The sequence below is a fragment of the Syngnathoides biaculeatus genome, chromosome 2 (assembly GCF_019802595.1).
Source record: "Syngnathoides biaculeatus isolate LvHL_M chromosome 2, ASM1980259v1, whole genome shotgun sequence".
NCBI classification, from domain to species: Eukaryota; Metazoa; Chordata; class Actinopteri; order Syngnathiformes; family Syngnathidae; genus Syngnathoides; species Syngnathoides biaculeatus.
In genome coordinates this window covers 23,636,527-23,664,046 of record NC_084641.1, presented here as the reverse complement: position 1 = coordinate 23,664,046, position 27,520 = coordinate 23,636,527, and the positions used below count along the sequence as shown (strand labels likewise).

Below are 27,520 nucleotides of genomic sequence, written 5' to 3'. Positions count from 1 at the left end.
GCTCTCATGCTCCTGTATCACACTTGCCTTGTCTGTTTTTTCCATTGGCACGGCTGTCTGTTTCTATTTATCTCTTCCTTTTATAGGTCAGAGCTCTTCTTCCACCCTGTGCTTCTACATGAAACCAGAGCATCACTAAAGGCCTCACTGCTTTTCTTGGTCTGTCCCTAAATAACCGCGGTAAAACCTTGTGCTCCTCTCCTTCTTCCCAAGTGATCCGACTGTTGCCAGATTTAAGTGTTGTTCTCTGCTCCCTCCTCTCACCCGCCATCAAATTTATAGACCAGTTGCCTGTGACAACACGTGTTATTAGGTTCTGTACTTGGATGGCTGAACCAAAGCAGTGAGTCCTCAAAGAACAAACAGAGCTGCAGGGGTTATCGAGTTGTTATTTTAGATGCCAATGAACACAGGGAATAAAATTAAAATTTGGATCAAGACCCCTAGATTGCCATGTACCGTAATTCCCGGCCTACAGAGCGCACCTGGTTAAAAGCCTCACCCAGTACATTTGTAAAGGAAATACCATTTGGTAAGTACATACATGGTACATACGCAGCCGTGTAAAAGCCGCAAGTGCCCACACTGAAACCGACATTGAAACACGAGATATTGACAAAGAAAGATGGTACACAGAGAGTTTAACGCTAGGGCCGCCTTGCTAATGCTAAAGCTAATGCTAGTGCCGCACTAACAGTTAAAAAAAAACATACTGGTATAAATCACTGAGACACGGCAGTAACACGCTAATGCAGCGCTAACAGTGCCGGACCGGTAAAAGTCATTTCCTCAGTCTCACTCTTACCATTTCCACTCGAGTGCACCCTTGCGGCCGTTAGAAAAAAAATGCACATATTAGCCACATCACCGCATAAACCGCAGGGTTGAAAGCGTGTGAAAAAAGTCACATCTTATAGGCGGAAAATTATGTTACTATTGTTGTTGTTGGTTATTATGATTGTATAAAAGCTCTTTGGAGTCCACATATTAGTCATGACATACAAATCAGTATTGGTTAGATTAATGAATGATAATGTGAAATATGATTAGATTATGGTGGTTAGGGGAATGGAACTTCGAGCCCTATTGCTCAATGAGATAACAAACGTTGATCAGCAAGGGTAACGAGAATCTGTGTTCACTGGCATCAACCTATCGCCTCAAAAGTAGAAATTTCCTTGAGCTGTTGCTCCTGGAAATTGTACACATTAGCAAAAATTGCTTTCCTGTCCGCTCTGTGCACAGACTCTGCTGTTGTGACACAGTATTCATCTCGGCCTGCTAAATATTGAACAGAAAGCAAAGTGCTTTTTTTGTTTGTCAGTATGCGCATATCGCGCCTCCGATGCATGACATTTTTATTTTCCCTTGATTGTCCAAAATATCCCAGTCAAGGATGTGTTGGATTTTCAGCTGGCAAAGTATCTTATTTTTCACTGCTTGTTTCCCAGGTTCGAAGGACAACGTAACCATTCCAAGCTCGAGCTTGGCCCAACACTCTGTGACTGACAGGGAGTTATTATCTCCGGCCTCTCCATCTTCTGTCTCCATCTCTACCTCAGAAGTGTCTCCATCCTCACCCCCAGTAACCGTCCCGGAGGAGTTCTCCAGAACAGAGCTATGGTCAGTCGGCTCTCCTGGTGCCGCGAGGGAGCACGCGCGTCAAACTAACAGATTAAGAGGACAGCAGGTTTCCAACAAGCGTACCACCAGCCCCGGCACCCACACCAGGAAAACGAGCCGGAGTGACTCCAAGGGCACCAGTCCCAAGAGAGCCACTGAAAGCAGGCTAGACCACGTTGACACCTCCCAGAGCCCCAGAAAAACAGAGCGGGGATCCTCAGAGGATATGAGCAGGGATCGGAAGCATGAAGGGCAGAGAGACCGCCGCTCCTCCAGCCCCAAGAAGAGCTCCAAGAAGGACCGTGACGCTGTTGTGCCTTCAAAGAACCAGGAGGAGCCGCAAAGCCCGCGGCGCCCAGCGGGCCAGCAGCCCCCTGGGGAAGGGCGGAAGCACAAAGATGAGGCTGCAGCTCATTGGGACGAAAGGGGCGCGACGGAAAATGAGCGCCACAAGAGGGGAAAAAAGGCTGAGCACGAGACGGTGCTACCAAGGTCGCATGTGCAGAGGGACAGGTCAGGCTCAGGAGGGGACACGCTGGGCCGGAGGGGTGCAAAAGACAGGGAGAGTAAGTCCCACAGGTTGCCTGATGATGCGAACAAAAAGGACCCCAAGGGGTACAGCAATAGCATCCAGGACCCAGGCTGCAACGGGACATCCTCCAATAAGAAGCCTCCCATCACACCAGGTCCATGGAAGGTTCCCAGTCCTAGCAAGATCCATTCCCAGGTGGACACAACATAGAAGGCATACAGTCAGAACAGGTTTTGTTTTTATCATGACTTATGATTTCGTTTCACCCAATTTCTGGAACCAGTGCGGCAAGGCCGATCGATGTCTGTTTGTTCCAACACGCATGCTTGAAAGAGCGTGGAACAGGTCGTCCTCCTGTTGAATCACGTTTTTTGGGGGTTTTTTTTTTTTTTGGTTTTGTTTTTTGCTCATCATTCCAGACTCCGGTTTGAAGAAAACTTGCATTTCCACATTCAGTGTGAGACTTGAATGAAGTCTCTGATTTTGCCACTGTGAAGGCTCAAGGCACGTTCTCATGGCCGCGGATTGTGTTGCTTGCGGACGTGTTCACGCCGTTTTGGACAGCACGACTCCATTGACGAGCTGGCTGCTTTTCATACACATTGAGGCTCGGCCTCCCGTGTTCTTATCAACCTTTTTGCGGCGCTTTTGACCCGCCTCTCAACAGACCGGACACTTGTGCATACCTTGTTGATCTAGTGTTTGTTTCTTCTTTGTCAATAATAATGTAAGTTATTGAAATTGTAACTGTCGGTAGATGTGCTAAGTCACTTCACTTGTCAGGTCTTAAAGGTAGAAAGAGAATGTGGAGATAACCATTACAGTTTAAAACTACAAGGGGAAAATGGGCTTGGGCAAGCGGCGGGGGGGTCTATACAAGCGAGTTCTGCCTATATTTGTTTTGGGGGGTTGCCTATGCTCACAATTTTTTGAAAGGCACAATGCGAATGCTGCTGCACAAAAAAAAAACAACCTACAAAGGGATGATGTGGAGTTAAAATTACTCATCGACATTTCCCTGAAGGTTTTACAATTGTAAGTACTGCAAAATCTATACATTCTATTTCTATGATTCTGTAATCCATAACAGGTCATTTTAGAAGCTCTCCTACGGGATCTGAGCATTATTTATCGAATCGTTTACGACATACTGACACAGATTTTAGATTAATTAAAGAACATGATTGTAAGAAGTGAGGAGCTCTGACTTTAGCATTTTTCTTCTTTTCCTTTCAGCTTGTCCTGATTAGGGGTCGCCACAGCATGTCATCTTTTTCCATCTAAGACTATTTCGTGCATCTTCTTCTCTAACACCCACTGTCCTCTTGTCCTCTCTCACAACATCCATCAACCTTTTCTTTGGTCTCCCTCTCGCTCTTTTGCCTGGCAGCTCCATCCTCAGCACCCTTCTACCAACATACTCACTCTCTCGCCTCTGGAGATGTCCAAACCATCGAAATCTGCTCTCTCGAATCTTGTCTCCAAAACATCCAACTTTGGCTGTCCCTCAAATGAGCTAATTTCTAATCCTATCCAACCTGCTCACTCTGAGCGAGAACCTCAATATCTTCATTTCTGCTACCTGAAGTTCTGCTTCCTCTTGTTTTTTCAGAGCCACCGTCTCTAATGCATCCATCATGGCCGGCCTCACCACCTGTTTTATAAACTTTGCCCGTCATCCTAGCGAAGACTCTTCTGTCACATAGAACACCAGACACCTTCCGCCAAACTGTTCCACCTCACTTGGACCCGTTTCTTTACTTCCTTACCACACTCTCCACACTCTTTCGCATTCTTGAACAGCGCTTTTATATTTTCAGCCAAACCATGGACACTGCGACAGAAAATTTTCTTTTTTTCACCTTTCATTTAACATTATAATTTCTTCAGTCAAAAAATGAGGCTCGTTTTCATTACATTCTTGAATTGACACCACTATTGCGATGCACATTACACATTGTTATTTTTGGAGGTTTGTCATCCACTCAATTGTATCAATGTATTGTGGAATAATATTTATTAATCACAGAATCAGGGACATGGTACTTTTCAGTCAGATGTTAAAGCGTTGAGTTCCTCCGTAAATCCCATCATTGACTTTCGATGAGAAGGACTTGACTGGGAGTGAAAAGCAACAGTTTATCAAATGAAGTCAACTGGTGGCCAATTGCTCTTAAAATATCCTCACCGTAAACTTTGTCGGGGTGGATTTAAACCCGCACACATGACGCCGGTTGCCATGTGAGGCATCAGACTCCCTGCGGAAGGATGTACAAAAGAAACCGCCCGTAGCATCGCGTACAATTTTCTTTTTTGTCCACTCTGTCGTCGATACGATTGACACCTGTACTGTTTACCGCGCATTCCATTGCCATGTATGAGATTGTGGCCTTGTATCGCTCAAACACGTATAAAAAAAAATATATATATATATAGTTTTAACATCACAGTTAGTTGTAAATGTTTCTATATTGTACAGCACCTGTATAAATCTTTGCCTTTATGGAGAAAAACTATCATCTGTAAATTGTTTCATTATTTTTTTAAGGGAACTGTCAGGAAAAGATAAAGAATTGGTGAAATAATCTTCCTTTCTGATCATGCACTGATGAATAAAGGTTTACTGAAATCAGAAGCATGTTTTTGTCATACTGTATTCAGTTATAGAAAACACAGACATGGGATTCTTGAGCTTTGTGTCCTTAAAACATTCAAACGAATGTGGTTATGTTCATGTGTTCCGCAAAGTGACTTCAATTCACCATTAGAGGGTCAACAGAATTTTAAGTTTTATAGTAAGTGTTAGCCCTAAGAAAGTCAAGACAAAATGTAATAATAAATGGTAAATGGTAAATATGATTACCTAGCCCTAATAGTACGAGGATGTTTCTCCTACTAATATATATATATATATATATATTATATATATAATATATCAAAAATATTTGTTTTCATCCATTCCTTTTTAAAAGTTCTTTTTTCACACATTTTAATACGTTCAAATGACATGAGCAAATGGTAATAATGTATGTCTTACTGTACACTGAATAACTATGTAGTAAACTATATCAGTGATTCACAAACAGTGTGCCGGGGTACCTTAGTGTGCCGTGGGAAGTTATCCAGTTTTATGTAATTGCTAAAAAAAAATACATTTATTCCAAAAAAGAATGTATCTTTTATTCATCTATTTATTAGATGGGAGGAAGTACATACAGTAATTAATTGATCCATTTTTGGTGACATTTACTTTTGTTTGGGATTTTTCTATTGTAAAATAGGTGCCTTGGCTCTATAAAGGTTGGAAATCACTGAACTATATACTATATTAACTATATAGTCTTGTTTCTTGATTTTTTTCCATAAACGCCAAAAGCACTATTTATTCATTATTGTTATTATTATTATTAATTGATGTAATTATAATTACGTGGTTGATTGTTCAGGGGGCCGGTGGGGGGGTGCTGCCTCACTCAAATGACGTCATCTCTTCAGAAGGTTGAACGTGAGCGGGCGCACGCAGGCAGTCCAAAAAAAAAAAAATGTTTCTCCCATGATGCTTTTCGGCGGCAACACTCTCCAGTACAATAAATTGAAGCCGGGCGTACCACGCATGCGCAAAGGAAAGCAAACTGTGCGCGTCTGGACCACAACGCACGCGGACGTGCGCGATACGTGATTTAAATATGGCAGCCACGGCGGACTCGTCGCGGCTCACGTTCGGAGGAAATAAGACGAGGGACATTTTCGCTCTATTGTGCAAAGCGAAGAGAGGGAAGAAGAAGATGAAGAAGAAAGAATTGTCACAAGTCGATCATAGCCGAGGAAAGGAACACGAGAAGAAAGTGAAGCTCCGTCCTCCTCATCCTCACGAGTACCATCGTCATCCTCACAACTTGAGCGCGGGTGAGCGTGTCCTGTCTGGCAGCCATCGTCATCATCATCATTCTCCTCCTCCTCCTCATCATCATCATCCTCACAATTTCACCAAGAAGAATCCGCGTCCTCCTCCTCTCCCTCCTCATGCTGGTGCTGCTGCTGCTGCGCCGAGGAAGCTGCATGAGCATCTTCCCAAGCAAGGACGCTTGTCTTCCGAACCAACTCATCTCTTCACTTTTCCGCCTCCCAAAAAACCCGAGTCCAAAGATCCAACGAGGGACGTTCTCTTGAAGATGAAACTCAAGAAGGAAAATGCATACACGAACATGAGGCTCGCTCGTGTAAAGAACACGGGTGAGAATTTGGAACACGTTAACCAAGTCTTGGGGACTTTTTTTTTTGTACACAGTGCCGCGGAAAAATGTTTGCTCGTTCTCAATTTTTTTCTGTTTTTGTTTGGAAATATCAGTCCCATTTGCATGCACATATCAAGGACGTGGATGAATATTAATTCAGGGTTTTGATTATTTTAAGTGTTAAAGTTTGCATGTATTTGATATGTATCAACAAGAATCACTGAACTGGCGTCGCCTCGTTTAAATGTAGTTGGGTTGAATGTAGCAAAGGTTCAAAGCTGTTCCTTTCTTTAGTTTGAATCAAGTCAAAAGCCTTTAACATCATTATATGCTGTGCATACAACGAAATGATGAGTGCTTCTCCACAAGGTGCAATAAAATAGAATAAAAATAGAAGAACATCTTTGATAAAATCAACAGATAAAACATCAAGGCAGAGTCAGTGCTAAATAAATAAATGCACAAAAGTGCAGTTGTATAATAGTCTATCACAGTTCAGTAATGTTCAGTGGTTTGAGTTCAAGGAGTTGACGGCTCTGGGGAAAAAGCTGTCCTTGGATCTGGTTGTCTGTGTTTTGTGCGAACTGTACCGCCTGCCAGAGGGCAGCAGGTTAAACAGGCGATGACCAGAACGTGAAGAGTCCTTTAGAATATTAGCGGCTCTGCTGTGATACGAGGAGTCGGCAATGTCCTCTCGGGAGGGCAGAGAGCAGCCCAGCACCGTTGACCACTCTTTGTAGAGCCTTCCTTTCCGCTGTTGTGCATCCAGCATACCACACTGTGATGCAGTATGGTGAGGATGCTCTCCACGGTGGTTCTGGCGAAGGCCTGCAGCAGCTTAGCTTCCAAGTTGTTCTTCCTGAGCACTCTCAGGAAGTGGAGTCGCTGCTGGGCCTTTTTCACCACCGCAGTGGTATTTAGAGTCCAGGTAAGTTTGTCAGTGATGCAGACTCCCAGAAATTTGAAGGAGTGGACCCTCTCCACACACTCCCCATTGATGAACAGTGGGACCGGGTCGAGGCCGCACTCCCAGAAGTCCATGATGATTTCCTTCATCTTTGTGGTGTTCAGTGTAAGGTTGTTTGTAGAACACAACTTTGACAATTTTCCAATCTCGTCTCTGTAGGCAGACGCATCTCCTTTTGTGATGAGCCCGATCACGGTGGTATCATCAGCAACCTTGATAATGGAGTTCCTGGGATGGGCTGGTATGCAGTCATATGTGTACAGAGAGTATAGCAGAGGGCTCAGTACACAGCCTTGGTGGGGACCCGGTGCTGAGGGTGATTGAGGAAGAGAGGTGTGGGCCAAGTCTGACAGACTTGTTTTATCCAGCAGCAGATGAAATGAAATCTTCCAAGGAGGGAAAGTTTATCAACTAAAATGCCTGGGATGATGGTATTAAAGGCTGAATTAAGATCTCTGAAAAGCATCCTAATGTAGTTCCCTTGGCGTTCCAGGTGGCTCAGTGCAGTGTGGAGAGCTATTGTGATAAACAAGCCAGATCAAAACGATTCATTTGTATTTTGGCCATTTTTCCTGCTGAATGCGTTTTCTTGTCTATCATTTCTGTTGACTTCAAACTGTTTCTGTCTGGGCAGGGTCCAGGTCCCACAAAGTGAATAGGGCATCTCTGACACTGGAGGAATACATCCGAAAGAAGGAAAAGAAGAAGCACCGTGAAAAGGAGCGCAGCGCCAAGAAGATGAGCAACAAAGCTGTTCAAACGATGTGTTCGCAATCGGGACTGGGTCCGCAAGATCCGGCTGCGTGTGGCAGCATCAAGCAAGAACATCATTGCCAGCCTAGCAGAGAGGCTCCAAACCTCAGGCATCTTGACCTCCATTCTCTCGCCCCCTTTCTGTCTCATCAAGACCAACACATCCGCAGGTCCTTCCTGCGAACGGGCAGCTCCTATGGTCGCTTTATGCACGAGGAAAGGCAAGCCAATGGCGGTGCGTCGGTCCTGCACGCCTACGCCGACGAGCTGGTCTCTCTCAGTCCATCTCAGCTGGAGTGCTTTTCCCAGGAATTTCTCCAGTTGGCTTTTGCCGAGAAACACAAGGGTGCGGCCTCTTACGCCTTGGCAGTGGTGCATAGTGCGGCCGCCTACCTGCCCGACTTCCTCGACTACTTTGCCTGTAACTTTCCCAATACACCGGTCAAAATGGAGATCCTGGGCAAGAAAGACATTGAAACGACAACAATTGAGAACTTTTACTTTCAGGTATGTTCAAATCTTAAACAGTTCTGGGCAAATTCAGTGATCAGGAATTAAATGAGTCGCTCGCTTCACATCTGTGGTGGATGGTGGTTGGGGTTACCCTGAAAATCCCAGTTTCAACTACTGTTGACTCGGTTACCAAATATGCTGCACAAGTTTAACTAACGCTCTAACGAATCTTCAAATACTGATTCCTAACATAGTCTGTAGTTTTGAAAGGATATGTGGCCCAGGATTCTGGACCTAGCTGACGTCAATGGTAGGACTAGTTGATGTTCCTTGTCACAAAGTTGATCCATTATCGACATTGTAGATACTGTTTCTCCATGTCAGTCTACTGAGTTTGAATATTTGGGTGCAAAGTTGACCCAAGTCATAAAGCTAATGGGAGTGACGTGAGAGAACGCTTGCAGAATCATCTTTCGTATGGAGACGGAGGAAGTCACATCAAATTCTTCCTCAGGTGAACCGCACGTACAGTTCCGGAACTTACCGGGCCGGACCCATGAGGCAGATCAGCCTGGTGGGAGCCGTGGATGAGGAAGTGGGAGACTATTTCCCACAATTCCTAGACATGTTGGAGGAATCGCCATTTCTGAAGGTTCACCTTTTTTTTTTGTCGCAAATATCATTGACTTCAGAATATCAAAATGTTGATCTACATTGGACGGAAATAATTTATATTAGAGTCACTCATAAGTGTTCTTGTTTAAACACACCCAGAATTTATCAATCTGATATTTGTCAATAAAGGCGTCATTTTACTTTTAAGACTAAAATGCATGCATACTCTAGATTTTGGTCAGATTATTCATCATCTTATGTGAAGATTTTAAAATCATATTCATGAACCAAGACATGATTTCTGACTTGTGTAGATGACCCTTCCTTGGGGAAGCCTCTCCAGTCTGAAGTTGGACTGTCGCTCTCAGAGCGACGATGGGCCCATTATGTGGGTGCGACCTGGGGAACAAATGGTGCCGACGGCGGATGGGCCCAATTCAACTTTGAAACGTCGCAGGTAACAGTCCTGATTTTAATAGTGGTTTATAGCAATTTTGCATGGTGGTGTGGGGAGTAATCCTTTCCAGATGATTTATTCTCTGTGAAACTGAGTATGCCGTGTACATAATATAAGATTGAAATCATTTTCTTTTGGCCGGTGCATTCTTTTCATGAAGGTCCATGAATGAGATAAAAAATCTCAACTACCTGCCAAGAGCGAGCGAGCCCAGAGAGGTTCTGTTTGAGGACCGCACCAAGGCCCATGCTGACCACGTGGGTCAGAGTTCTGACTGGCAAAGCACGGCTGCTGTGGGGGTGCTGAAGGCCGTGCACTTTGGAGAACGGTGGGAGCCTTCGGTTGAGAATAAAACCATCATGCTTGATCACGTGTAGACCATTTGCTGAGGATGGATAAGTCATTTCATTAAAACTCTCCCCCCAGGAATAATCAACCTCGTGTAACCAAAGATGTCGTATGTTTCCACGCGGGTGACTTTCATAGAGTTGTGAAACAACTGCAGCTGGATCTTTGCGAGCCTCCAGTATCTCAGGTAAGTTGTCAAGACAGACTCGTGATGGATTCACCAGCGTGATGTTACTGTTACTTTCATCATAGTGAATGTTTGTACAGTGTGGACAGTGGCTGGATGATGCCAAGCTCAACCAATTGAGAAGAGAAGGCATCCGCTACATTCGCTCCCAGCTGTGTGACAACGACATTTACTTCATCCCAAGGAACGTCATCCACCAGTTCAAGACGGTGTCAGCGGTCTGCAGCCTGGCCTGGCACATCCGCCTCATACATTACCACAAGGGAGAGCGAGGCGAGGACTCAGAAGAGGAGCTGAGACCCAGCAATGTTAACCCCCTTTCAGGCCATGTCTCCTCTACCCACCACTCTTGCCTAAAGTCAGCTGGGTTGAGCGCCAGCTCGAGAAATTTCACTTGATTCTGGTAGTTACATGGTTTACTTTACATTTATAAATGAACCTACAATCTATTCTCTGATTTGTTGCTTCAGGATTGCTCCATGAAGTCACTGATCACCGTAATTTTCCGCCTACAGAGCGCACCTGATTATAAGCCTCACCCGGTACATTTGGAAAGGAAATGCCATTTGGTTGGTACATACATAAGCTGCACCTGTGTAAAAGCCGCAAGTGTGCACATTGAAACCCACGTTGAAACGCAAGATATTTACAAAGAAAGAAGGTACGCAGAGTTTTCAAAGTTTTAATACCTTAGCTTAACATAGCAACAACACCGGAGCATGAACTGGGCTGGTAAAAAAAAAAAAAAAAAGAAACATAACAGTAAAAAAAAAAAAAAATGCTGCGGCAGCTACACAGCAGCAACACGGTTGGACAGCACTCGCAGGGCCGATTAAAAACATACCTAAATCAGTGAGATGTGGCAGTAACACAGCAGCAGCGTGCTAGCACGGCGCTAACATTAGCGCGGGACTAACAGGGCTAACAGTTAAAAAAAAAACATACTGGTAAAAATCACTGAGACACGGCAGTAACACAGCAGCAACAGGCTACCACAGCACTAACAGGGGCGTTTAAAAAAAACATACCGGTAAAAATCACTTCCTCGGCACATATATTCCACCGGTGTCACTCTTACCTTTTCCGGTCGCGTGCCCCCCTTGTGGCCGTGAGAAAAAAATGCACAGATTAGCCGCATCACCGCATAGGCTGCGGGGTTGAAAGCGTGTGAAAAAAGTTGCGGCTTATAGGCCGGAAATTATTATATTGTAGTAGTTAATTCACCTGATTTCCATGCAGGCAGCGTGAGTTCAACTCCCATGCAGTAACAGTGTGAACGTCTGCTGTATATGTACTCTGTTATTGAGTAGCGACTTGTCCAGGGCGTAGTTAGTTTTCGCCCAAATTATACTGGGATTGGTTCCAGTTCCTGAATAAGATGTACGGAATATGGATGGGAAGTAGGTTCGCGCAATCTCCGAAGCCATCTGACTGACAGACGTCAGATAATGTTGAATAATGAATATTCAAAAGAACTTTGAGATGGATAGATACGTGGTTATTTATTATAGACTAGTACTCAATGTAATTTATACTTGCCGTTTTATACTTTTTAAACTGTACTGATATTTGATCTGTTATTTATTGTCTTTTATAGTTCGAAATAAATTAATGAAAAATGTATGTACCGTTATAGCCAATGACTATGAATTTGTACTTGTGCCAACTTAGACTCAGTAGGAGGGAGAATGTTTTTATTTTACTCGATGCACAGATCTACTGTAGCTTCAATGTTTGGATTTTTTCCCATTGTGTTTGTTTCCTCCAAGGTGATAATGAGTCATAACGTGATAATCCTGTAAAATCATCACACGAGGAGATTGGAGTTCACGGGCCATTTCCATTTGTCTGGCTTTTCAAAACATTGGGATATTATTGTGGATAGTCTTTGTTAGTGGTTGTTTAAGTACCTTACAAATTCACACCAACAGTCTCCGAAGTTTTATTGAAGATATTTGATGTGCCAAAATGCAATCGGAATCAAGTTAAATTAACATTTAAAAAGAAAACAAAGAAAGAAAGAAAGGAAAACTGGCCCCGCGGATGAATTGCTGGTGGTGGAGCACTGACAAAAAAAAAAACAACAACAACAAATCCATAATAAATTCGCAACAAGTTATTATCAGGAAACATCTCGATCCTTTTCAGATGAAAATGTGAACTTCAGCAAACGTCCACCAGGAGGCTCTGAGTGACCGATAGCGACAGCACGCATCAGCACTATTGAAGGGCATCATTTTAGAACCAGTTTTGTGGATAATTCCTCGGTCCTTTTGGCTTTCCTATCCTATTCCCAAATCCTATGGAAAGCAAAGCAAGACATTCTCGCATTAAGAATGGATCAAACGGATGGATATGATAAGGGTGATTAAGGATAGAGATGGAAATGTGTTGACTGGTGCCAGCAGTGTGCCAAATAGAGAGAAAGAATACTTCAAGAAGTTGATGTATGAAGAAAATGAGAGAGAAGGAAGAGTAGTAGAGGCAAGTGTGAAGGACCAGGAAGTGGCAATGATTAGTAAAGGGAAAGTTAGAAAGGCACTACAAAGGATGAAAAATGGAAAGGCAGTTGGTCCTGATGACATATCGATAGAGGTATGGAAGCAATTTGGAGAGATGGCTGCGGAGTTTTTGACCAACTTATTTAACAGCATACTAGCGGGCGAAAAGTTGCCTGAAAAATGGAGGAAAAGTGTACTAGTTCCCACAAAGGCGATGTTCAAAGCTGTGGGAATTACAGAGGAATAAACTTGATGAGCCGCACAATGAAGTTATGGGAAAGAGTAGTGGAGGCTAGATTCAGGACAGAAGTTAGTATCTGCAAGCAACAGTATGGTTTCATCCCAAGAAAGTGTACCACAGATGCACAATTTCCCTTGTGGAAAAGTACAGAGAAGGTCAGAAGGAGCTACATTGTGTCTTTGTGGATCTAGAGAAAGCCTATGACAGAGTACCAAGAGAGGAACTGTGGTACTGCATGCGTAAGTCTGGTGTGGCAGAGAAATATGTTGAATAGTCCAAGACATGTATGACGGCAGCAGAACAATGGTGAGGTGTGCCTTAGGTGTGACAGAGAATTTAAGGTGGAGGTGGGACTGCATCAGGGATCAGCTCTGAGCCCCTTCCTGTTTGCAGTGGTCATGGATGGGCTGACAGATGAGGTTAGACTGGAATCCCTTTGGACTATGATATTCGCAGAAGATATTGTAATCTGCAGTGAAAGCACGGAGCAGGCGGAGGAACAATTAGAAAGATGGAGGCACGCACTGGAAAGGAGAGGAATGAAGACTAGCCGAAATAAAACAGAATATATGTGCATGAGGGTCGGTGGGGGAAGAGTGAAGGTCCAGGGAGAAGAGATAGCGAGGGTGGATGACTTCAAATACTTGGGGTCAACAATACAGAGCAATGGAGAGTGTGGTCAGGAAGTGAAGAAACGGGTCCAAGCCGGGTGGAACAGTTGGTGGAAAATGTCTGGTGTTCTATGTGACAGAAGATTCTCCACTAGGATGAAGGGCAAAGTATATAAAACAGCGGTGAGGCCGGACATGATGTACGGATTAGAGACGGTGGCACCGAAGAGATAACAGGAAGCAGAACTGGAGGTGGCAGAAATGAAGATGAGTATATTGGTAGAAGGGTGCTGAAGATGGAGCTGCCAGGCAAAAGAGCGAGAGGAAGAACAAAGAAAAGGTTGATGAATGTTGTGAGGGAGGACATGAGGACAGTTGTGGTTAGAGAGGAAGATGCAGGAGATAGGCTTAAATGGAAAAAGATGGCACGCTGTGGCGACCCCTAACGGGAGAAGCCGAAAGGAAAAGAAGAAGAAGTGGATGGGAAGATTACCAAATTGGAGCAATGATGTGAGGACTCCCTTTGGAGATGATGGCAGCAGACCTGCAGCCGCTGGCTTTGCTGAGAACATGTTGGGGGTTATTTGTATTATTTCGAGATATTTCAGTTTGGGCACAAATCTTTTTTGTGTGTTTTATAAAATAAGGAAATGAATTAGAATGACTCACTTTTCTGCTTGTCTCTGAAAAACCTCAGACCCTGAAGAGCAAATAATAATAATAATAATAATAATAATCAAGCTACAATTGAGCACCATTTATGTTTTACCAAGAGGTTGTTTTTTTCTGTGTGCGTGTGAATGAATGCTGGGATACCTTTTTACAAGACGGGCCCTTCTCGTTCTTTTTTTCTTTTGACGTCTCACCATCTGGGATAGAGGCCTTTTGGTCAACATCATGCCTTAATACTTGTACAATAAGCACGAAACAGAACTGATAACACCGACGGTGTTACATTTCCGGTTTCTATCCTTTGTGCATGACAACTGCTGTAGGTTTCCTGGTGCCCGTTGTTACTCACCGCTTCCTCCCGCAGCAACAGGGGGTGTGGTTGAGAGCCACACTGGAGTCAATGGCACTGCAGGAGAAACATAGCTTTATTTAAAAACTTTGTCTTCACGGGTATTCACAGACCTTTACAACAATCTGACCTGTGACACCTGTCATTTTTCCTCTCAGACTCTGCAAGAAAAAGAGTAATATGTTCACAGTAGTGTGTCTCGATGTAAGATACTGATTGAAAGGCATGGATACATTATTACACTTACCTTACTCCTCACCCATGGTTTTGTTTCTTGCGCCAGCTTTGAAGTACCTGACCACTCTGAGGAAGTCCCAATTCTGTTTAGATTTGCTCCTGGTGTGGCCTCTTGCTGACTGGCAACAGGTGCTGCATTGAGCACGAGAAGTGTATTATTAAATACACTCACCAGCCACAACATTAAGACCACTTGAACAATATGTTAACATCCAATAGAAGAGCAGTACAATTCTACACTGGCTGGTCAGTGTATACTTGTACAAAGTTATTTTATAGATTTGTTCAAAAGACAACAATCTGTATGTAGTATTATTAACGACACCTTGTTGAAGAGCCAACCCATATGATTCTGGCGTTCTATCTGGAAGTGACGGGGGAGGCGTAGTGGGACTCTCTAGGGATATACAGGAGACAAGTGGGTTAATTTTAATCATTTGTGATCTCTCTCTCTTGTGTTATACTATCTTCATAAGATAATTCTGTATCTTACCCCCCGGGTCACCCTCCACATCCTCAGCAATCGCGTTTGATGGAATGATGACAGTTCGCCTGTCTGAGGAATCGGAGTGTTCTGAAGACAGCACCAGAACATATCTCAAAAGCGGGTACAGTAGGTATGATAATACACAAAGCCATACTGATTCCATGATTCTGTGATGCTTGATAGAAAAGAGGAATGAATGAAAGGCTTCTCGGTGCCAGGTTGTCTCAGTTCTTGCCTTTCTGTGTGGTGTTTGCATGTTCTCTCTGTGCTTGTGGCAGTTTTCTCCACGTTACACGATGTATTAATTGAAGTCTAAGTGAATACAGTACTAAGAGTGAATACAGTATGAGTGTGAATGGTCGCCAGTCACTGTGTCAGTCCCGTGATTCACTTGTGGTCACTGCAGGGTGTGCCCACCGTCTCACCCAAAGTTAATTCGAATATGGCCCCAGCTTCCCTGGGAGAATTTTCAGAATAACTGGTATAAAAATGTATCTACTGTATATATATATATATATATATATATATATATATATATATATATATATATGTATGCCTGTATGAATGGATGGGTAGAGATGTTTGACTTTCTGATACCAACCCAGGTCAAGAGCGAGTTGATAGGATTCTGGGGTTCGTTCAGGCAGAGGAGGAGGTGTATCTACATCAATACGAGCTCCTATTGAAACAAAAAGTGCATCAGATGCTACACCTAAATCTGTTGAAAGCGGGACAACATGAATCATATCCCTTGGTGTCCTGATAGATTCAGATCTGACTTTTAGCAGTCATCAAATCAATCACTAAAATAGCCGTCTACCAGCTGAAGAACATATACAACACGAGGGCTTGCATGATCCAAGCAGACCAGGAGAAACTCATCCAAGCTGTTATCTCAAGTGGACTTGACTATTGTAATGGTCTTCTGACTGGACTCCCCCAAAAGGAGCATTAAACAGCTGCAGCTCATTCAGAACACTGCTGTAAGATCTACAGATTCAGAGTGACGCACATAGTCCAATGAGCTATTAGCTGTTACGCACCATAGAAATCCAAAAATTGACTTTGCAGCTTTAAGTGCCTCTTTTTAAATCTATCTTGAAAAAAAAAAAACATTTTTCCCCCTCAAGTTTGCAAGTGAGCATTTTAGAGCAATTCCATTTTCTTTATAAATATCTTTTCACGGTTTCTTTTAAATGCTTTTTCTCATGTAAAGCACATTAAGTTACCGTGTGAATGAATTGTGTTATATAAATAAATTTCCCTTTCCTTGAATAGGTTTCTTTTTTTATTTTTACAATTGTCATTAATAATTAAACATAAAGGTTAGGGAACATTGAATTGGAAACGCTTGTGTTTGCCTGGTGGTTGTTCTTCTTCCTGCCAGGAGGAAGAGGATGGAAGAAATTGAGTCTGTAAAGATGTCATCTATCACTGAAAATAAATGTGGTTACAGCAATTTATGATATATTTGCCGTGGGACTATAATTGTCACAATCTTGGAACTGGGTTGAGGATCGTGAGGATCATTAGGGCAGTTGAAAGTGTGGAGACGCAGTGGATTGTCGCCACAATGTAGTCTAATCACGTCATGCGAGACGAAACAAAGAACTTCAGCACTAACCTGTGTCGAAAGTAGAGTGCGACCTCGGTGTGTGGTCATTCAGAGGCAATGAGGCCTGACTGAAGATTGGACCAACGGTCCAGCGCTTGTTTGTAGTTGTTGCATTGCCAAACGGAGGGACGTAAAAGTAGGGGTCCTCCACCATCAGACAGATGGCGGCCGCTGCGTTAGGTGACGCTTGACAGTCGCAGTTGTTTTCCATGCTCTCCGGTGCAATCACTTCTTGTCCAGTGTGGACCCCTTTAGGTGACGTTTCATGTCCCCCCTGGTGGGTAGTTGGAGCTCCAAGAAGTAAGCGTGGTTGATCATGGTGAGCGCTCTCTGAAGCGAAAGGCACCATTGTCTGTGTCTGCGGGGTGTTGTTGATTTCCTCATCGCAGGTGCTCTGGACTTGAGGGTCCTCACTTCCAACATCTTGCTCCCTCGTAGGCATTCCCATTGTTACCTTGTTTATTTGACAAGAGAATGCAAGTCAGAAATCCTGCTGGAATCATTTAGTTCCCGTGAAGGTTGCGTCATTAATTGATCACCTCTTTTTTATCGCTCTGTTCATCCGTGGAGAGCAAGTATCGCTCAAAGAGTAACCTGATGATCCTGTAGACTAATTCATACTGTTCCTAAATTGAAACAACAAAAGAAATATGCACGAAGATAAAAAAAAAAAAAACAACAACATGCACGATAGATACTGTATTAATCCAGATGAAAGAAAAAATATGAACGCTACCTTAGTTTGAACCACAGATGGCCTTTGAGTTCTCATGGTATAAACTAAGTCAGATACATTGAAATCTGAAGTGATCATCTAAAAAAGAAACCAGGCAAAGAAAAAGCTTGATTTCACCCATTTTCATCTTTATTGTTTCAAGAAAAAAAAAAAAAAAAAACAGAGCTGGGAGACATTTCTCACCCCTTTCTTGAGAAGGTTCCAAGTATAATCGATGACACAAAGGACACCAGTTCGACCACATCCTGCACTGAAAGCAAAGCAGCCGCGGGTCGGACTTTAATAAAAAATGTGACTCTGTACCGAGTATAACATTTTTATTAAATAATGTTTAATTACAGTGTGTGCCATTTCCAGGCTGTGATATATTTTCTGGAACCCTTTTTTTTTTTATTAAGATTCTTTGTCGATATGACTGTTACAGTATTTAGCGGCATATGGCATATATTCCTGGTCTTTATAATGTTGAAGAGGCAAAACTGTGTTGTATTTAGAATTCTCAGATTATGTACCGTACAACAGAATGTATGAGGGTGGCGCAGGTGTTGTACGACTACAAAAATGAAGTTGTCAAATATGTATCATGTACATGTATCATATGTGATTATTGAGGAAGGGAGAGGTGCTTAACGTGAATGTGCTCCCAAGACTAAATTTTCGTATTTTGCTATAAAATATAGGTATTATTAATGTAAATGTTGTTGTTGTTGTTTTTAATAGGATGTTTCTTTTTGGCGGCACGGTGGAACGACTAGTTACAGTGTGAGCCTCACAGTTCTGAGGACCAGGGTTCAAATCCTGGCCTCGCCTGTGTGGCCTCCTCCTTCTGCCTGCGTGGATTTTCCCCAGGCACTCCGGTTGTCATGATCCTGCCGCTTCAGCACGAGCTGTGCGGCTGCGCTGATTGGGAGGCACACACCTGTGCCTCATGCGGCCTGATCATCCCCCGTATATATAGGACCCGGTGACGACTGGTCCTCCGCCAGTTCGTTGAGCTTCATGCCCCGTTCCAGCACTCTCGTACTCCTGACTGAACCTGTGTGTACCGACCTCTGTCCGTTCTCTGACCAACCTTGTAAGCCTGACTCCTTGACACTTCTGCCTGCGTTGATTGTTTCCCCGTGTTCCGACTCCTGCTTGCCCGCTCATCTGTTCTCGTCGCCCGACGTCACAACTACCGCTGCTGCACCGGACTGCCTGCTCGATCCCCAACCTCGGCATACAATAAACGTGTCTCTTCTTGAACTACCTTGCGTCTTCCGAGTTCCTGCATTTGGGTCTTACTCTCGTTTCCGATGGGACGTGACACTGGTTTCCTCCCACATCCCAAAAAACATGCAACATTAATTGGACACTCTAAATTGCCCCAAGGTGTGATTGTGAGTGCGACTGTTTGTCTCCATGTGCCATCCGATTGGCTGGCAACCGGTTCAGCGTGTACCCCACCTCCTGCCCGTTGACAGCTGGGATAGGCTCCAGAACTCCCCGTGACCCTTGTGAGGATAAGCGGGTAAGAAAATGGATGGATGGATGGTTTAGCTGTCATAAATTCGGGCTTGTATAGTTTCTTCTCGGGTTTATCAGAGGAAGGACTACCTATGAGCATTTTGTCAGGTATTGGACAGTGAAACTCTATCAAATTGAAAATATATAATCTCTTTTGAGCTATAATAGAAGATTCATTTTCCTGTTTTATGGAGAGGATTTTGCTGATTATGTTTATTGTTATTTTTATTAAATAACACATCAATAAAACAAAGGAGGGCACGTATTTTCTCGTTGCCAAAATAAATAATGATGCAATTTCCTTGTCACAACAGTTAACTTGTGTAAAGACTCATGTAGACTTCAAACTGTGATCACGCAGGAAAAAACCTGAGTGGAAACCAAGTGGGTTGTTGGTTTCCTGTTTTAAGAAATAGGAGGGTCTTCACATCTGAGACAAGAGATGCATTATAAGATGAGCACTTGCATTGTTTAATAAGAGAAAAGATAATAATGTTTGGATTAGACTGGCACAATGAGAGGCGTATTATTATTTCTTTTTCTTTTGTCTTAAATGTTTGGTTTTCGGTTTGTTATTGTGGTGATAGTCTGCAGTGGTGTCGAACAGGAATGCTACATAAAGATCGCTGTTTCCAATACGTTAAATCATTCTCATGGAGCTCAATCAGTCACCCCGCTCCATTGCGAACCATGACAGCAATAAACCCTGTGAAATTAATTTGGATATTCACCCATCAAATGAAAACTGAAAATGATTATCTTTGTAAAGACTGATGTTTTTTTTTTTTCTGATGCAGTCTGTTTGTCTTTTGGAATACTGCATTTGGAAAGCTTCATTAAACAAATGCATTATGCTGTTAAGTCTGGTAAAATGGGAAACGGTCAATGTGATCAGCACTTTCGGCCTCATCTAGATTAACACAACAAAACTGTCTGAAACTGACAATAAACTCCCCAAGAGATGCTTGCTTGCTGAGGATTTTTTTTTAACACATCACTTGAAGATGATGTTGTTTTAAGAGTGTAAAAAGCTGACCTGCAGTGGATGCACAGCGGGATGTCATCGTCGGGCTGATAGCTACGCATCTCCTCCAACATGTCCAAAATGGAGGGAATAAAATCTGGTACTCCGTGGTCCGGCCACTTAACATAGTGCAGCTGCTTCAACGTTCGCTGACACTGGAGAAAGTTAACGCACAAGACAAGAACACAGTAAGCTATATTTTTCAGAGCATATCAGCAATGAGAAAAAAAATCACATCGTCTTAATTTACCAAAGAATAAAAAACAACAATATGGAGGATGATGAGGAGACACCTAGTGTTTGTAGAACGCTTGCGATTATCTTGTATTTTGTTGTTATAATTGTACGTGAAGGGACAATCATCACTTACATTGTCACATGTCAATCTTAATGTTCTTGTCAGATAGGCTCCTTTGTCTTCTTCACCATCCTATATGGAAAAAAAAACTAGATATGGCACTCCATTTTTTTTACTCTTCCCTTTTTTTCTGGTGACTGGTCCTGTCAGAATACTCACACAGTAGATGATGAAGGGCCCACAGACAAAGGACTGCTCCTCCTTATGTGGCCAATAACGCTCGCACTTTTTCTAAAACAACAAAAAAATAGTAACCACAAAAAAAAGATTTTAAAACATTCATATCATTGGGATTTTTTTTTCATTTTATTTTTTGTACCTTTCCCATCTCAAATTCTCGGCAGGCCATTACTATCACCTAAAGAAATTAAAAACAGAAACGAAAAATACATGAGAATGCTTGCATTGGTGGAGTTTCGAAAGCAAGCATTTTTTTGTTTTGTTTTTATCATTATTGTGATTATTACCTCCTCCCAAACAAATATGGGTTTTAATCATCATTCGCTAGTCAGTCGGGGAGTCAGTTAATTCATTAGCAAATACTACAAAAGTGATTTCCCAAAAAGTTTCTAGAAGGCCTCTCCCATAGTGATGAGGAAGCAGATTAAAGTGCAAACTGGACTGCATTAGCACATTCCACTTGAATTGGAGCCGAATGTGGCAGTGAGCCATCAGAGCCATCAGGTATTGCTGCAGCGGAAAAAAAAAGAGCTTTGCACTCAGCAGAGGTAAATTAGGTCGAAGGGAAAACTTGGAAACACTTTTGATGGTGATTTACTTCATGCAAGATAAAACAAATCAGGTGACAATAGATGACTCCTACTTTGATGTCATATTCCCACAGCATCCTCAAGAAGTCCAGCACTGTGTGATGTAGCGGACCCTGAGTTGCAATGTAAGCCTTGGCACCCGTCACTCCCTGCACACATAACACGGCCGAGTCACGTCTCGACTGCCTGCACCTTTATTTGCAATGAATGTGAAACACGAAAGCGTTCCTTTTATGCTGACACCGATGACTGTTTACCTGGATGAAACTGGCATTAATGTAGTCGGTGTCATCTTTAGAGGTCGTAAACGTGAGCTTGACTCTGCTGTGGTCGACTACGAGAGACGTTATTCAACAACAACATCAGGCAAAACAGACAACGGAGGGCAGCTCTGTTGACTTTTCCCCTTACAATGGATCCATTTATGTTAAACTATTGTGACTTTGGTCACTTACAATTGATCTTTTGTCAAGGATATGTAAAAAAATCAAGATACAACTCATAACTGTAGACAACATTTTAATTTTGTTCTGAGTGACGTAAAACACTGAATTATTCCATCAATTCCATCATTTTTCATACAGTATAACCTCAGCTCTCGACGGCAATCCCTTCAAGAAGGCGGTTCGCGAAGTGATTTGTTCGAAATCCAAATCGATATTTCCCATTACAATTAATGGAAAAAGAATAATGCGTTCCAAGCCTAAAATAAATGGGTTTTTAAAGCATTTACTAGCTTTTCCTGATAAAAAAATGCATAATAGAAATACATGTATACTTGAAATACTTTATGTAATGAAAAAATTGAAGAAATATATTTGTTTTTTTGCTTAAAATGTATGGTTTAGTAGTAGAGTAGGCTAGGCTGGGAGTGCATTGCCATATCTGTAGCGACTCGGGCCCCAGCCTTGTAAATTTTTTTTATTAACAAAAATTAAAAAAAAAAATATATATATATATATATATAATATATAAACACGAACTCAGAACTCGAGTTAACGAAATCTTTGAAACGAAACAAAAATGCAGAAATTCTAATGGAACAGAGCATTATTAAAGTTCACAAGAAAAGAGGAAATGCAAAACTATCAACTATTAAATCTCTTCAGTGGGGGTGACTTACCCCCTGGAAGTTCTTTTCGTTTCCCAAAGAACTCATCTAGTATCACTTCTTTGGAGCCATGATTGGGGGTTAATAGTCCAGAATAGGAAGAAAAAAACAGCCAGTAAATGGTGCGACCGGGGGACACTTCTGTGTACAGAGGCTGCGTTATACACAAGCACGTCATGGGTGGGCTAGCTTGTCGGGCCGCGCGCGTTCTGTTATTTCCGTTTTTTTTCTGGGGCGTTCAACTACTGGATTTTCATTTGAAATCAGAAGTAAAAAAAAATCTTGAAATTTTCATTCGAAATCAGATTTGTCCGAGAACAAGGATGTTCGAGAACTGAGTATTCACTGTATATCCACATTGAGTGAAGCTTACATGGAAGTATGTCCTTGTATCTGTTCTTCTTGATGTTTTCCTGAGTTTCTGCTGCTTGACTGGGGTAGGTCTTGTCATCGCGGTACTTTTTTGATTGGTTTCTCAACCTCTGTCAAAAACAAATAAAGCAGGAAAGAAAGAACAACGACTGTAGTTTCCTAATCGGGCTAATCTTAACACATCGTCCCTTCTTTACTTGCACAAAAAAAGGGGAAACAAAAGTAATCCATGATACAGGTGGTTTGTTCGAAGAAAACAGTTTACTCGAATGCAAACAGCAAAAATAAAGTAAGTACAATTGTTTCCACATCGAATGGGCACACCAAATCCAGATCAATGATCAAACATCTTCTTTTTCTTTCCTTTCAGGTTGTCTCGTTAGGGGTTATGTTCACTCCAAGCAAAAACCTCAACATCTTCATTTCTGCTTCCTGTTGTTTCTTCAGTGCCACCGTCTCTAATCCGTACATCATGGCCGGCCTCACCACTGTTTTGTAAACTTTGCCCTTCATCCTAGCGGAGACTCTTCTGTCACATAGAACACCAAACATTTTCCACCAACTGTTCCACCCGGCTTGGACTCGTTTCTTCACTTCCTTACCACACTCTCCATTGTTCTGTATTGTTGACCCCAGGTATTTGAAGTCGTCCACCCTCGCTATCTCTTCTCCCTGGAGCCTCACTCCCCCCCCCTCCACCCCTCTCATATATTCAGTTTTACTTCGGCTAATCTTCATTCTTGTCCTTTCCAGTGCATGCCTCAATCTTTCTAATTGTTCCTCCGCCTTCTCCGTGCTTTCACTGCAGATCAAAATATCATCTGCGAACATCATAGTCCAAAGGGATTCCAGTCTAATCTCATCTGTCAGCCAATCCATTACCACTGCAAACAGGAAGGGGCTCAGAGCTGATCCCTGATGCAGTCCCACTTCCACCTCAAATTCCTGTGACACACCTACAGTACATCTCACTGCTGTTCTGCTGCTCTCATACATGTCCTGTACTATTCTAACATATTTCTCCAGCACACCAGACTTGCGCATGGAGTACCACAGTTCCTATCTCGGTACTCTATCATAGGCTGTCTCGAGGTCTACAAAGACACAATGTAGCTCCTTCTGACCTTCTCTGTACTTTTCCACGAGCATCCTCAAGGCAAATAATGCATCTGTGGTACTCTTTCTAGGAAAGAAACCATACTGTTGCTCCCAAATACTTCTGTCCTGAGTCTAGCCTCCACTACTCTTTCCCATAACTTCATTGTGTGACTCATTATCTTTATTCCTCTATAATTTCCACAGCTCTGAACATCGCCTTTGTTCTTAAATATGGGGACTAGCACACTTTTCCTCCATTCTTCTGGCATCTTCTCTCCCACTAGCATTCTTGAATAAGTTGGTCAAAAACTCCACAGCCACCTCTCCAAATTGCTTTCATACCTCCACTGGTATGTCATCGGGACCAACTGTCTTTCCATTTTTCATTCTGTTCAGTGCCTTTCTAACTTCCCCCTTACTAATCATTGCCACTTGCTGGTCATTCATACTTGCCTCTTCTCTTCTTGTGCTAGGAACATCGCAAAATTGTGGACTGCGGAGGCGATGAATCATCCGCTCATGATCAGAAACAGTGACTCATTTACTATAAAACAAGGACTTCCACACGCATTCTACCTTCTGAAAGGTTTATCATATCACTGGACCGTGTTTGCAGTGATTGCTAAAACGCTGTTGGCCTCTTCTCCCACTTGCAGCCAGTCTGTAACTGAACTTGTATTTTCTCATCTCTTTCATCAACACCACAGAGTGCTTATATGTGAAAGGGAAGCGATGCAAATTTAGCTCATTTCCTCTGGCGTGATCGAGGGATGTGGTGGCATGACAGCACAGTGCCATCTTTTGCCTCTGGCATGTGACTCGTTGCCATGTCTGCGGATCATTGGATGCTTTCTTTTGATATCTAAACTCCATGTCTGGTTTAGTTGCGTTCACCCCGTTTTACTAGCGCCGACTCGGTTTCTCATCCGCATTGTGACTGCCGGGGTAAATGTTTTGAGCTAAGCATCTTCCCGAGCATCCACGGCAATAACGGCCTGTCACCATCGGTCATCCCGACTGTTTCACCGCTATCCCATTTTGTACATGGTGGCCTAAAATGGGGCCACTGTGACCACCAGGAAAAAAGTCCAACTATAGCCTTAGGAGACGCCTACACATTGCCAATCTGTTACCAAAAGCAAATATTTTAGTGGTCTTCCATTCACGTCTCAACAGCATGAAGAGGAAGCAGTGTTTTTAATCCAATAGTTAGTTAATAGTTAGTTAGCTCTTCCCCCTCATTTTACCCTGTCTTCAGAAAAATGGTTGTCACTAACAAATTTGCAGTAAGATGAAATGAAATACCGCAATGTACTGCAAAACCTGACTCACCGCAAATTCTTTGCCCTCACTGTCTTGCCTTTCCAATTTCTCCAGTAGGTTCCTCACAATGCAGGCCTGCTGCTGCTCCATGACTTTCTGCTCTCTGTCCAGAACAGGTCACCTTTCATGTCAGGACGCTGATCCACATGTCTGACACTACAGGGTCGCTAAGGGTCTCGCAAGACCTGCTGTCACTGCTGCACTTCTTTATTGCAATTTTCACATCGAGGAACTAGGGTGAGAGAACAAGGAAGTTCACCGTTTCTGTGGGTATATTTTACTGGGTCCTAAAGTCACTCGGCGCAGTCAGTATTACAAAGAGACCCTATTCAGGGCACACAAGATGAGTGCAGCGGTGTGAGGGTTGGAATGTATTCAGTAGATCCTGAATGAAAACACGTCAGACAGTTGTCATAGCTTTTTATTCCCTAGAAGTGCCAACAAATCTGCTATTTGTCTACGATATCTCAAAGAAGGCGGCAAGGTGGATCAGCTGGAAAGTGTTGGTCTCACAGTTCTGATGTCCCGGCTTCAATCCCGGACCCGCCTGTGTGGAGTTTGCATGATCTCCCCTGTGCCTGTGGGGGTTTTCTCCGCACACTCCGGTTTCCTCCCACATCCCAAAAACATTAATTGGACACTCTAAATTGGTGTGATTGTGAGTGCGGCTATTTGTCTCGATGTGCTCTGCGATTGGCTGGCAACCAGTTCAGTATGTACCCTGCCTCCTGCCCGTTGACAGCTGGGATAGGCTCCAGCACGCCCCGCAACCCTTGTGAGGATAAGTGGCCAAGAAAATGGATGGATGAATCTCTGGACACTGTAGCAATTCAACATTTCAATGGTCGTGCAAAATAATGATTCATTTTTAATTATTAAAGTTTTGAATGAATTATTATTTATTGCTTTTGATTAATCACAAATTTTTGCTGAACAAAGTAAGCAAAATTATCAAAGCCATTCTGACATTTTGATTTCTTAGTGTTTAACTTACGTGAGGGTCGCGGTGTTTGAGACATTGGTGAGACAGTTTTGTGAATTATCAAAAACTTACATCCATCCATTCATCTTCTGTGACACTTATGCTCACAAGGGTCGCGGGGGTGCTGGCGCCTATCCCAGCTTACTTCGGGCAAGAGGTGGACTACAGCTGGAACTGGTCGCCAGCCAATCGCAAGGCTCATAAAAACATGACACACTCACATGTCATTTTCATATTACTCATCACCATTGATATGCATTCGAAAATTCCCAAATGAAATCCAGTTGTCTTAGGTCCAACCCTAAATACTGTAGTTAACAAGCAGGGTTAAAGTGTGCTTATCGGCCACTGACGATGGCCAGGTTGTTTTATAGTTCACAAGAATTCTGAGAGAACATGAGCTGATTGGTAAAGACTGCAGGGTCATAATGCAGATCATAATGCTTGTTAAAACCCAGCCCGTGGTTGTTCATTACATCGTGACGCACGTGGAAACAAAGAAACTGTAAAAAAATTTGTAAATGATGATGACGTGCCGAGGGTCAATTTGGGGGAGATGCTGGCTGAATGTTTGCTATTCTCCTGATATTCTATTCTTACACGCTCATACTCAACCTAATAACTACAGTTTTGACTATATCACATATAGTATGCAAGGACAGTTTCAGAAACTATCCGTGAAAAACTTGTATCTGGATTTGAAGTCACAACAAATGTGGATTTCTATAAGAGCAACAGGTCATCATTGCCCTGTGACCCTCCCCAAGGCCAACGAGCTCCCCAAAGGATGTGTGACAATGATATATGTGCTGCATTGAGAAAAAGGCAAGACAGGGCAGAGAGCAGGCCAAAGACCCAGAAAATCCTGCCCTCCCCCTCTAACGGGTGGAGGACTGGCAGGACTGAGATCGGGGCTGACCAGACGGGAGACCTGTGCCAGCACCCCACGAAACCTGAATGAGATGTCAATGTGCCCACTGTGCGAAATATGTAGTGTGAATTATAAAAATGCGCCGAGTATATGAAGAGACTAGACGCCTACAAGGCCCGATCGGCTGGAAGACCACAGAGACATCCCACCCCCCGCCCCCGCTACTGACTCCCACACACCGACTAGAACAGGGCACAGCAGGTCGGCCCATACAAGGCAGGAGGCACCGATGACTATCAAAGGCACGAAGTCAGACAGGGACCCCACACACCCCGGGCGAGAGGGAGCTATGACCATAGGGATACAGCAGCATGGCCCCCAGGGCCCCACCCAAAAAGCAGGACCAGGCCCCCAGACTGAGGCCAGCAAACACATTTTTCTTAAAGTAACCGATTTGGTTAAGATGTTTATCGGAGATATTTTCTC

General features: G+C 43.1%; 3 protein-coding genes across 4 annotated transcripts in view; 2 read left to right on the top strand and 1 right to left on the bottom strand.

Annotated features, from left to right (window-relative positions):
• The window catches only part of LOC133512494 (membrane-associated guanylate kinase, WW and PDZ domain-containing protein 3-like), a 124,875-nt gene extending 120,107 nt beyond the window's left edge, over nt 1-4,768 (top strand). Inside the window, exon 21 of the mRNA XM_061842204.1 lies at nt 1,452-4,768. Within this exon, the coding sequence (XP_061698188.1) occupies nt 1,452-2,365 (914 nt within the window). The 3' untranslated portion in view covers nt 2,366-4,768. The remainder of the gene's footprint in view (nt 1-1,451) is intronic.
• Nucleotides 4,769-5,803: 1,035 nt separating this feature from the next.
• On the top strand, nt 5,804-11,924 carry LOC133512501 (lysine-specific demethylase 9). 2 transcript variants are annotated; one of them, XM_061842224.1, is made up of 8 exons: nt 5,804-6,388; nt 7,992-8,617; nt 9,078-9,215; nt 9,493-9,635; nt 9,796-9,963; nt 10,062-10,170; nt 10,251-10,573; nt 10,686-11,924. In XM_061842224.1, the coding sequence occupies exons 1-7, from the start codon at nt 5,842-5,844 to the stop codon at nt 10,566-10,568; spliced, it is 2,049 nt and encodes a 682-aa protein (XP_061698208.1). In that variant the 5' UTR covers nt 5,804-5,841; the 3' UTR covers nt 10,569-10,573; nt 10,686-11,924. The 2 variants fall into 2 exon arrangements, with proteins under 2 accessions (XP_061698208.1, XP_061698199.1); XM_061842215.1 differs by having other exon boundaries at nt 10,251-11,924.
• A 173-nt stretch (nt 11,925-12,097) lies between these two features.
• Nucleotides 12,098-25,826, bottom strand: ptpn22 (protein tyrosine phosphatase non-receptor type 22). The gene is made up of 22 exons (XM_061842235.1): nt 25,191-25,826; nt 22,762-22,870; nt 21,535-21,611; nt 21,331-21,426; nt 20,827-20,865; nt 20,667-20,738; nt 20,520-20,579; nt 20,162-20,304; nt 17,803-17,869; nt 17,620-17,697; nt 17,423-17,509; nt 16,893-17,337; nt 15,870-15,947; nt 15,275-15,355; nt 15,107-15,178; nt 14,792-14,913; nt 14,675-14,705; nt 14,545-14,601; nt 14,340-14,392; nt 14,193-14,223; nt 14,017-14,085; nt 12,098-12,470 (listed from the first exon to the last, which is right to left on the bottom strand). The coding sequence occupies exons 1-22, from the start codon at nt 25,269-25,271 to the stop codon at nt 12,409-12,411; spliced, it is 2,010 nt and encodes a 669-aa protein (XP_061698219.1). The 5' UTR covers nt 25,272-25,826; the 3' UTR covers nt 12,098-12,408.
• Nucleotides 25,827-27,520: the final 1,694 nt, after the last annotated feature.